The 12,249-nt window shown below is 41.4% G+C and overlaps 1 protein-coding gene across 1 annotated transcript in view; it reads left to right on the forward strand.

Moving 5' to 3' along the window:
- slc16a2 (solute carrier family 16 member 2) overlaps nt 1-4,763 on the forward strand; it is a 27,634-nt gene extending 22,871 nt beyond the window's left edge. The window contains exons 5-7 of the mRNA XM_027031460.2: nt 74-302; nt 2,098-2,365; nt 2,580-4,763. Coding sequence (XP_026887261.2) covers nt 74-302; nt 2,098-2,342 — 474 coding nt within the window. The 3' untranslated portion in view covers nt 2,343-2,365; nt 2,580-4,763. The remainder of the gene's footprint in view (nt 1-73; nt 303-2,097; nt 2,366-2,579) is intronic.
- Nucleotides 4,764-12,249: the final 7,486 nt, after the last annotated feature.

Here is a 12,249-nt window from a genome sequence, read left to right on the forward strand (position 1 = left end):
TAAAAATTATCATTGGATAATTAATTAAATTGTGTGTGTGTGTGTGTGTGTGTGTGTGTGTGTGTGTGCACAGGTGGCCTCTTTCATGGTCCTTGGTCTGATGTCAATGATGATCCCCCAGTGCAGAGTTTTCGAGGGTCTCGTGGTGGTCCTTGTCTTCATGGGCTTGTGTGATGGTTGCTTTATCACCATCATGGCCCCCATTGCCTTCGAGTTGGTAGGGCCCATGCAGGCTTCCCAGGCTATTGGCTATATGCTGGGCCTCATGGCTGTACCAATGACAGCAGGTCCTCCCATCGCAGGTGAGTCCCCTGTGTTACCCAGCGCTGATGTCATGGAGGGGGGGGGGGTGTTTTTTTGTGTGTTTGTTTTTTAATTTGATGACATATTTGGAACATAACTACATATGTTGTAGCATACGTGGAGTGGGAGAATATCCCTGACACCTGCATTTCTGTTCCTTGGTCTCACTTTGGTCTCACTTTGGTCTCACTCATCTGATCCTTCGGTCTCGCTCCTCTGATCCTTTAGTCTCACTTATCTTTCTCACTGTTACCATATTTTCACTCAGATGATCCCTTTTCTTCTCAAAGATACTTTAAAAGTTAGAATGCAACTAACAGTTTTATTTCACCGTTTAAAAGCGTGAAAAGCAGTTAAAGTTTAAAAGTGTCTATGGCAAAAAGAATGCTGACATCTTATTACTTACCTCTAAAAGTCTCTCAGATCTTGCTCTTAGGCGTGTCTGTGTGCCTCAAGCCCTTTCACCCTGTTTGATGTTTGGTTCATACTTGGTTGTGAGATATGTTTTTTGCTCGTGAAGTATGTGTGCACATCTTCCCCCACATACACTGACAGCGAGGGAGGATGAAAGAATACTTTTGATTAATTAGGCACAAATCAAATTTTAAATAAATATCTTGAACAAGAATTTAATTATGCCTGTCAGCTGTCCACACGTGACTCCTAGAGAGAAAACACAAACACACACACACACACACACCCCTCATACACACCAGTATATGAGCTCAGTCGACAGGATGTATAGATTTATATTCAAGGGTGAATTCCAAAGATCTAGGGCTGGTTGTAGGTTATATCTTGTAGCCTTCTGATGTGCCCAGTTCACTTGTGCTTGTTGCACTTGGGCTAGGGTTAGGGTTAACATTCACCCTGAGATCTCCTCTCGGGAAAAGAAGAAACACCAGAACGTTAAGCTGCACTTTTTCAGTACATCTGGGGAATCATTTCTCAGAAAAAACAGCTCTAGTTCCAGTCCATTAGGATCACATATGGAATGTTGAGAGGTCTTCAGAGCAGTTTTAAAAGCTCTCCTGCTGCTCCCCCTGAAATGTTTGGTTTGGGTTCTGACTGGCATTCATTTGAATGTTGTAGATACTTGGCAGCACTGCCTAACCCCCCTGCTGTTACCCGAGAGGCCCCACTGACACTGCCACACACTTCGCCACGTTACTGCTGCTCCTGGGGGCGCCGTCCTGGACACAGTCTGGAATCTGCACTGTAAACCATAAATGGGCTTTGCATATTTTGCTCAGCTTATGTTTTTTTTTAAACTGCAAACATGAGTAGCTTTGCACGTTAAAGCAGGTTTAAAAGTCGGCCTACGTAAACATATTCACCAGTCCTCCTCCATGGGCCGGCCTCAGACGCTCTGCTGTTTTAACTAGCCGGCCTGTGTGAATCGGCCCTGCAGTTGGATTAGTCAGAAATGATCAAATCTCTGAGATATTTAATAACTAAATAAACTCACATAGCAGAATTCATTTTTAAGATGATAGTGTGTGCGTGTGTGTGTGTGTGTGTGTCTGTCTGTGCATGATCGTGCCCAGGCATGTGGCCAGTTTAACCTTGAGTTAAATTCGGAGTAAGGAAGAGGTCCCTGTTGAGTGGTGTTTAGTAACATTTGCAGTAGCTTCGTTTTAGTTTCTAAACTCTCTGCTTGCTCTGCCCCCTGTCACTTTATCTCTCTCACCTCTCCCTCTCCCTCATTCTCCGTATTTTGGCACTCCTGCCGTCCTCGCTGTCTCCGCCCCTCAACTCAAGCTCACTCCGCCCCTCCTTCCCAATGTCCCTCAGGTCTTCTCCATGACTACTTTGGCAACTACCACGTGGCATTCTACCTGGCAGGCGTGCCCCCAATGGTGGGTGGCATCGTGCTGTTCTTCGTGCCGATGGCATATCGCCGGCTGCAAGGGCGGCAGGGCGAGGCGGCCGACCCCGGTTCCAACCCCGGTGCCGAACCCGGTGCCGACCACATGCTGAAAAACTGCTCCAACGGGGACATGCTGCCTGGCTACACAGACATGGAGGCTGACATATGACCCACAGCTGAGCCCACACAGAGGTGAGCTCGCAGAGATGAGAAATGTCAGACATCTGTGTTCTGACTGTGTAGGACCAGTTTTAGTGCTAATAACTGATCTATAATCTAACCTTTATCCTTTTTGCATTTTCCATTTGATCCCTCATTTTTCTGTTTAGGCTTCTATTTACTTTCTTTCTGATTCATTCTTCTTTTGTCTTTAACTGACTCAGTTCTTTTCTTTCTGTCTCTGCAGGGACTTATTTGACCAGCCGTGTTCCTGGTGATCTGGAGATGTGTGTGCGTGTGTGAGAGAGAAAGAGAGATGTATGAATGTGTGTGTGTGTGAGAGAGTGAGAGAGAGAGATGTGTGCAAGTGTGTGTGTGAACGTCGCTGAGCTTGTCCCTCCTCGGATCAGATCACAGATCATACAGACTTCCTGCCTATTCCTACTTTCAAATCAGGAGAGGTGACCTGTGCAACTATCAAACCTGCCCGCCTCTCTGAACACCCCCTCCCCACACGGCACTGGGGCACTTTAGGGAGGTGTTTCCAGGCATCAACACTACCTCTGTCCCCTGTGGTGTTTCCGGAAGGAAACAAATTGATACACGCACACACGCACATGCACACACACACCACAAGGGTTGAAACCCACAGGAACAGAGATGTTCAGTCCAGTGAGCATACATCATTAGAAGCAGTACTAGCAGCTTTGAGTCAGGGCTAAAGGAAAAGCCAAGACATCTCTGACTTTACAGGGGAAAAACATCTGTACACTTTACATGGAAAAAAAAACATCCGTAAACTTTATATGGGACATACAAACATCTGTATACTTTACACGGGACAGACAAACATCTCTACAAGACTTTTGGTCACATCTTTTTTGGTTTTTCTTTTTATTCCTTTGTGTAAACATCTCATTTTATGAGTTCCTAGTTTCCAGAAAATGTACCTTCTCCCTCTCCTCCACAGCACAGCCAGGTTTTCCATGCTGTGTATCTGCCCTGGACTTTGATAACCTGCTTCATGGTCATTTGAAACAACACACACCGATCAGCTCCATCAAGCGCTAGTGTCACGCCGATCGGCTCCCTCAAGCGCTAGTGTCAGGCCGATCGGCTCCCTCAAGCGCTAGTGTCGTACCGATCGGCTCCCTCAAGCGCTAGTGTCGTACCGATCGGCTCCCTCAAGCGCTAGTGTCGCACCGATCGGCTCCCTCAAGCGCTAGTGTCGCACCGATCGGCTCCCTCAAGCGCTAGTGTCGTACCGATCGGCTCCCTCAAGCGCTAGTGTCGCACCGATCGGCTCCCTCAAGCCCTAGTGTCGCACCGATCGGCTCCCTCAAGCCCTAGTGTCGCACCGATCGGCTCCCTCAAGCCCTAGTGTCGCAACGATCGGCTCTCTCAAGCCCTAGTGTCGCACCGATCGGCTCCCTCAAGCGCTAGTGTCGCAACGATCGGCTCTCTCAAGCCCAAGTGTCACACCGATCGGCTCCCTCAAGCACTAGTGTCGCACCGATCGGCTCCCTCAAGCCCTAGTGTCGCACCGATCAGCTCTCTCAAGCCCTAGTGTCGCACCGATCAGCTCCCTCATGCACTAGTGTCACACAGATCGGCTCCTTCAAAGACACACTGTAAAGATGGTATTCCATGGTATTCTGTGGTATTACATCTATGTGGACTCACTACAGGTCTCAAGGTTTTTCTATGCAGTAACAAAACTCAAGCTGTGCCAGTGTTTTAGGTGCAGTCATCTCCAGCGTAACACTTACAACTAGCCAGCTCCTCTAATAACGCCTTACTTGCTCTATGTTATAATTGTGTTATACCGCTGGCCTGTTCGGTGATAAGGGCCCACTTCAGATATAGCTTTCATAAAGGAATATCCCTTTGCTTGAAGTATGATAGTCATATTATGTTACTTATTTTTATTTGTGTTTAATTTTATTTTATCAGAGATTTTTTTTATTTAAAGGCTTGTAACTTGCATTTGGGAAATGCTAAGATTGGTTGTTTATGTCTGGTGATAAAAAAGAGAAGTAACTAACCCTTACCCCAGTAATTGACCGGTGTTGGCATTTTGTGTCTCGAAGACAATCAGAGTGTAATTCAGAGGGTCTGTATATAAATGGACAATCAGAGTGTGATTTAGTGGGTCTGTATATAAATGGACAATCAGAGTGCGATTTAGTGTGTCTGAGTAGGAATGGACAATCAAGGTGTGAGTTAGTGTCTCTTAATATGAACAGGAGATGCTTCTGGCATTTTAAATGCAGTGTTCGAAGTCAAGCTGTAGGTCAGTATTTGTGCTAGGATATTTGAAACTGAGAAACACCTCAAGATACTATTCTGTTGTCCTTTATTTTCTTCTGTTCATTTTTGCCTTTTATCTTTGATCAGTGATAAAGAACATTTACTTTGACTGGTCAAAAAACAAAAAAATCATAAATGAGAGCTTTTATTGGATGTTCTTCAGCTATTGGCCTTTTTCCTTAAATGTTGCCATGGATACAGTTATCTCCAGTATAAAGAGTGTGTTGATATCATTGATTTCGTGTCCTTAAGCCATTTACCTTATTGGTCACTATGGTGTTGTTATGGATACCTGTCTGTCCAAGCTCCTCATTCTTAGCTAGCAGTGGTCTGCTGCATCACAGACACATCTGGCCACCGCTTATAAAAAGAAAAAATACATAAACAAGAGATGGTCACGATGGGAACCAAGCTGCCTCAGTCGAACCTGTTCATGTTTAACCATGAACCCGTGCTGGTGTCACTACGGCAACCGAACCACATACCTCTGCACATTGCTCTGAAAAGGAAACTGGAATCTGTTCAAGTAAATGTTTGACAGAAAGCTTGAGGGGGTAAAATACTGATGGCGATTGGATGATACTTGGACTATTACACATTAGACATGTACTTTCACATTAACTGAAACAAGGAAACACTTGAGTGGAAGACGGCTTCAGAGCTTTTTTGTGTAGGATTAAGACAAGGTCGCACTTACCTCAGAAATCTACCTGTTAAGATGCATACTGTCATAACAATCTACCTGTTAAGATACTGTTTATCTAGTATGGTGCACCTTAGTGATTCACCTGCTGGGATTTAGTGATTGTTGTGTGAAGAGTTTGAGCCTCAACATTAATGATACTCAATACAAACATCCCTCTTTCTGTTTGTCATTCTCTCATCTCTCTCTCTTTCTGTCTCTGTGTCACTCTCATCTCTCTCTTTATCTCTCTCGCTCTCCGTTTAACTGCCTGCATTTAATTTGCCAGTGCTTACTGTTGGTAACCATGGAAACTGGAGTGTCTCCATTTTCTTTTTACCTGTAAACAGCTGTAGCTGTAGTTAGTGCTGACTCAGATCCAGATTTTGTGTCTGCTGTGTTGGTCTGGGTGTGTGTTGGTGTGTATGGTTGTGGGTGTGTCTGTGACCTCAGATGGCAATCTTTCCATTCTTGTAGTGTTGCAGAAGCTCAGGGAATGTGGTTTCAAGAGACATTTGTCCTTCATGAGAGGTTTGCATGCTCCAACCTCACTGGACCCGTGCAGAGACGTCTGGGGGGACGTCTGCGTCAGTGCAGAGACGTCTGGGGGGACGTCTGTAACAGTGCAGAGACGTCTTGGGGGACATCTGCGACAGTGCAGCGACATCTGGGGGGACGTCTGCGTCAGTGCAGAGACGTCTGGGGGGTCTAGCCCACACTGGGGTACAGCTGCCGTGTGCGGGTATTTAAGCAAGAGAGTGGCTTTATTGAAAGTGACGGCCTGTGGGCAGGTCCAACTTGTTTTATGAGATATTCATCTCAATTTTTCTGTCCAAATATTAATTTTCATGTTCTTATCATCATAGAAATAGAATGTTGTAACCCAGCTCATGAAATTTGTCTTCCATAAAAAAGCCTAATTTAGGTCAAACTGTGTGTAGATATCATTGAATGGCTCTGTGCGTGTAAGTGTGTGTGTGTGTTTCATTTACTTAACCTCTAGTTTTCATCTGCCGTTTGTTCCACATTTTGCAGAATGTAAGCATGAAATATTTTTTCATTATATGTGATGATGTAATTTTCCTCTCTTAACTCACATGCCTTCCTGCTTCAGCCCCGACTGACCAATCATATCCAGACTTCACAGATAAATATGCATATTTTTTATATCAGTGAATGACTAATTTCTAAAATTGTTGTTTTTTTTGTAAAATTATATAGAGAAATTTTTAGAAACGAGGGCGTTTCCTGTTTCACATATTCCTGTGAATATTTAAGATGCTAAGTTGATAATGTTGCATTTTACATGTGGTTTTTTAACAATGTTAAATTGTTGATTATAATACTTATTACATTTTAATACTTATTGAATGCATTATAATGTCTATTGAAATTTGAACTCCCCAGCATGTCTCATGCTCACAGGTCAATAATCAATAATCAGTATTGACCTGTAAAGTTGACCATATGGCTTTAAGCCATCACATCTGTGCCTGCTTTAAAAAGGGCCCATAGACCTACCATTTAATTAGCTTTCTTCTTGATTAGGAATTGGATTAACTGATTGAATACATTTCAACAGACTCAGTTTATGATGTACCAGTAACAGTACTCTTAAAAAAGTGTAATCTCTCCTTATTTCTCTCACTCTATCTAGATAGATAGATATACATATTTATATGATAGATATACATATTTATATGTATATGAATATATGTTTTTGTTTTGTAATATTGTATAATTGTATATATTTTCATCTTCTGTGGCTATAGCTTTATGATCTTGCAGAGTTTTGCAAGTTTCTTTGAAAAAACTTTTTTGTAATGGAAACGTGTGAACGCCTATAATGATGCAATCCTAAGATAACTAATGATATTAGCACAGACCAGAGTACGTCACTCTGAGTTTCTCTGAGTATGATTTCACCACCTGGTGCAGGTCTGGTAAGATTTTATATTGATAATCATGCCATCTTACCTATATAACCAAATATTTACCTTAAAATCATTTTCTAATCATCGACATAACCTTGAATGGACAACCTGAATTGTTAGAAGCAGAAATGGACGGGTCTGTTTAACATCTCACTTTAAGCAATATTAACACTGGCATCCTCAGTATAACATGTAAAACAGGTGAAAAAAGACACAAATATAGAAGATGACGCAAGCATGAAAGTACTCATGCTATTTACGTGGAAGTAAATAGAACATTAATTACATTATATTACTTTATTTTTTTCCTCAATGTTTCTTTCATGTAAGGCTGCTTTTTCTTTGATTGTTTTTCATTCAAACCGTGATTCAGTTCAAACTGGTTAAAAGGATTAAAGCTATGCTGCTACATATGTGTAATTTTGGGTTCATGTGAATAGCATTTTAATAATCCAACATAAACAATACTTTACTTTTTGCTTCTATTTTATATATATAACCAATAATAAACATCACAATACTCTAATATGTATTGTCTGTATGTCGTACGATCTGTATGCCATTGCTTGGTCACAACCATCCATTTCAGTAAGGTTTTATTAGACGCAGGGTTGTAGAGACACAGTGAGCTTTCACCTCATTTTGCACCCTCTTGTAGAACTGTGAGTATTCACCCTTATACACGATATTTCCTTTCAAACCTTTGCTGTGATTTGACATCACACTATTACTATGAGGTAGGAAAACACATCTGTGATTGAGCCTCTAGTATCCACCTCCTCCAATACATACATACACGTCCACACATGCACGACCACCAAACCGTTTTTAGTCTCCTGTCAGCACGTTAAATGTAGTATGTTTTGTATGCATGTTAGGGCAGGGCCAGTTCAATCTGAATAAATCTTTTTCTCACACGGACCATTTTTGGCTCAACGGACCACCCTATAGGCCTATATGGCCACTGCCATTTCTATGCCCTGAGCAACAATTTCATGCAATGGCACAAGTTCACCACAAGAGGAGGCATTTGCACTGTCATATGCGCAAAAAATGACATTTGCCCAGACGTACTCTACGAAAATGTGTTTGTCCATATCATGTAGTCATGACAAGCCATAGCTGTATAATACCACACACTGAACCACAACTAATGATATATATTTATGATATATATGTTTTCAGTTTGTGTTTAGTTGAGGCCTTTTTAGAATAACCTGTTCATAGAACACTGACAGGGAAACTTAGGAAATTAGATAATAGATTTTTTAAAATAAACTTTAACACTATAGTTTAATGTATGTACATGGTGGCTTTCTCACACACACACACACACACACACACACAATGGATAGAGGTATTTTGCTTCTGAGTCAATTTTGCTATTGACTCTTGAGTCCATGACTAATGGGATGTCATGCCTGCCTGTGTGTGTGGTTTATATATAATGCAATGTATGTGTCACTTAAGACAACATTTAGATTCACTGTAACAACCGCTTTTTCAATCTCTAGCCTCTCTTTGTCTCTCCACTCTAAAGCAACAAGGTATTATGAAAGAATTCTGTTGACATGCCATGGTTTTTTTTTTTTTAAAGAAAGCTGCCATAATTACAATAGAACATTCAACAAAATATGTGATACACACACACACGCACACACACAAACCTGCTCATCTCATCTCAGTGACTCACCTTTGAGATATTATCCAGTATCAGTATATTATCCGAAGCATCAGGCACAGTGAGGATTTTACGTAGTTTTACATGAGCATGTGTGTGGTCAGCTTCCCATTCATATAAATCGAGGGGATTAGTCATTAATCACACTTCTCTTACCCCCATCCTATAATACACTGTAAAGTGAATTCTGGATGAAAAATATGGATGTGGCACCTGTTTGCGTAGAACAGATATGACAAGGGCCCTTGGAGTCAATATAGGAAACATGGCCAGTAGTGACACAAAGTGATGTAAGAGGAGCAATTGATAAAGAATGGGCAAAGCATGACTACCACGATTACTATGCTTACCATCTTGTAAACAAAAGAACATTTTCCCCACTTACATGGCTTCCTGTCAGAGCTGTGTAACAAAAAAATGTATCTAGCAGCATTTCTGCCAGGTGCTTTGGAATAAAATCTTTAAATAGCTAACAAAATATCCTGAATTCAAACTTTGATTCAAATCCAAGAACCTCCAGTCCAAACATAACTTTTGAAAAGCCACCTTTAGTGGACAGATGTCAGACACAAGGGCCGTGTGAGTGGAGTGAGCAATGGGGCCCTGATCTTCTCCCTCCCCTGGTGGATTAGTCAAGGTAGGACAGAGCTGTTAGAGTCAGATCCACTCACACATGTGACAAACCTGAATAATATGCACACATGCAATGCTGTGGTCAGCTACGTAATGTATGGAAATTCTTCAGGTACACCGGCAGACCCAGCGTTAGTAAGAGTTCACTCAGATCTGCCGAATGGCAAGAACGCTGAGTCATGGCTGCATGAGACACAAAAAATCAAACATGTCAAGAACGTGGCTGTTCCACTGATACACTTTGGGAAAATGCAAACCTGTCAGCCCATGAGCAGATCCATGTGGCCCTACTGCCTTAGGCCGGTGCTGCCTGATATAGTCTCTGACCAGTCAGAACCTCCAACTATAACAATAAGAGGAAGTAAGGAATTCGTCCTCATGAAAGCGAAGATTTTCACAGTTGTAGGAAGGACAGCAATATTGTATCAAACATACTATCATCTTCATCAAGAAGTATTCACCAAGAAGTTTGTGTCTTTTATTTAAACAAATGTGAAGGCCTTCAGCATTCTGTGTCAGATGGCGAGTTTCCCAACATAATTGGCCGCAGGCTATTACATAAGGGCAACACACCACAGAGTCTGTTCTTTGTTCTTTTTGATAGAGTGAAGTTGTTTTTTGTTTTGGTTCAGATAGCAGGTGACGCATGGGGTGGCCAAAATCTTTTCCACAAACGTTTGTTCAGTCGGGGGCTTTAACTCTCCCACTCCAAACCAAACACAACTAGCAGCACTCTTCCTGTTACATAGGAACTGATAGTACTGTTCATTTATCACCGTGAGATTGGAAACAGAATCTTGTGCTTTTGGTTTTAATTTTCTCAGTCCAACACACACACACAGAGAGACAGCATACATATTCTCACACATATTGCACAGTCAAGATTTTACTAATGTTTTTACTGAATGAAAGTCTTGATCAAGCCTTTCTTGAGCATCACCGACCTATTGGAAAACCACTGAAATGAGTAAAACCTGAAAATCTTTAATGAAGGATATTATGTCATAGGAAGGAAATGTGTACATGTTGCTTTACTGAACTGCCACAGTAACGCTGGACACCCCAGAATTATATTACAGCAACTCTGCCTGTGATCATATACTTTGGACTTTACTTTGGAAAGAATTGTTCATGTAAAACTCCACCTGTCTCTAACTTATCATGTACCAGATGTTCTGTAGTCTCTTCTTCATCAGCTACACTGTCTACTACAGGACGGCGCTCGTATCTGCCAGGTTCATAGCCCATCTTGAATACAAACTATCGCCGTGTCAAACTGTCTGCAACCCCTGAAGAGTTGAGCAGAAATGGTGGATGGTTTTAAAAACGTGGACAATTCAGCATTTATTGGGATGGCTTGCTGAGAGTGTAGCAAACTAGTCAGAGAAAGTCTAAAACAACTGTACTGAGTTATCAATCAACCAAACTGATTGCACTAGTCAGTCATTGCATGAATGTGAACAGCTCCGTGTTGTGTGCGAGTGAGTGTTAGCATAAAGTAAATATTTATATAGCACTTTTTTGGAATAAGCCTGAAAGTACTTTATAAAGTGCTTACACTTTATAGTTCTATACATTGAAACACAAATCCTATACATATAAAAAAATGCCTAAAATACATACCAACATAAAATATACATAGTTTAAGATCTATTTAAAGCATGTAAATACAAATAAGTCTTTAAACGTTTATTGAAAACATGAATCACAGATGAACATGATATCAGTCTCTAATCTCAGTAGGCACTTCGAGTGTCTGATATCAGGAGGAAGATTATTCCACAATTTCAGGACATAAGATGCAAAGGCTCATTAACATGTGGTAAAGAGAACATAAGAGCTCAGTAATGTGTGCAACAGAGGACACAAGAGCTCATTAACGTGCTAAAGAGGACATAAGAGCTCATTAATGTGTGTTGGAGCCTCGTTATGAAAGGCCTGGTAGATGAGCACTAAAATTTTAAAATCAATTCTGTAGCTGTAACCAGTGGTAAGAGGCCAGCACTGGGGGAATGTGCTCCCTGTACTGTGTCCTAGTGAGAAGACAAGGGTGCTGCGTTTTGTACAAGCTGCAGACGAGTCATCTCTCTCTGACTCAGACGAACTGCAGACGAGTCACCTGTCTCTGACTCAGACATGTGAACAAGGCATTATAGGGGTCCAAACTGGTGGAGACAAATATATAAATAATTCTTTTCAGTATAAAGGGCAGGGAATTGTTAACTCTGCTAGTGCAGAGTTGAAAAAAATTATTTTATTTAAAGTAATAAAAAACAGGATTGAAGAAGTCTCTTGATGTGTTTAGTAAAAGTAAGATTGGGGTCAAAGGTCAAACCCAGAAATCTCAGAAAGGGCTTAGCCTAAAGCACTGACAAAGCATTCTTAAAACTAAAGATTCTGACAAGACACACTATGCTCTATCCTGTTTACTATATAGTCACATGCCCCTTAACATTTTAAAGTCATGCATTTGATTTTATATCGTTATTTTTTTAACATACAGTTACCATAGCCGATATATGCTTCACTGCCTGTTGATTGCAGACAGTAGGACAGCTGTCAATGAGCAACAAACATTGTGTCAGCTTAGCAGTAACCAAGAATATACAAGTGTGTACTGAAGCATTTTTAGACTTGGAGAATAAAAGATTTGGCAACAATTTCTTAAATCTGAACA

The sequence above is a fragment of the Electrophorus electricus genome, chromosome 1 (genome assembly GCF_013358815.1).
Source record: "Electrophorus electricus isolate fEleEle1 chromosome 1, fEleEle1.pri, whole genome shotgun sequence".
Classification (NCBI taxonomy): domain Eukaryota; kingdom Metazoa; phylum Chordata; class Actinopteri; order Gymnotiformes; family Gymnotidae; genus Electrophorus; species Electrophorus electricus.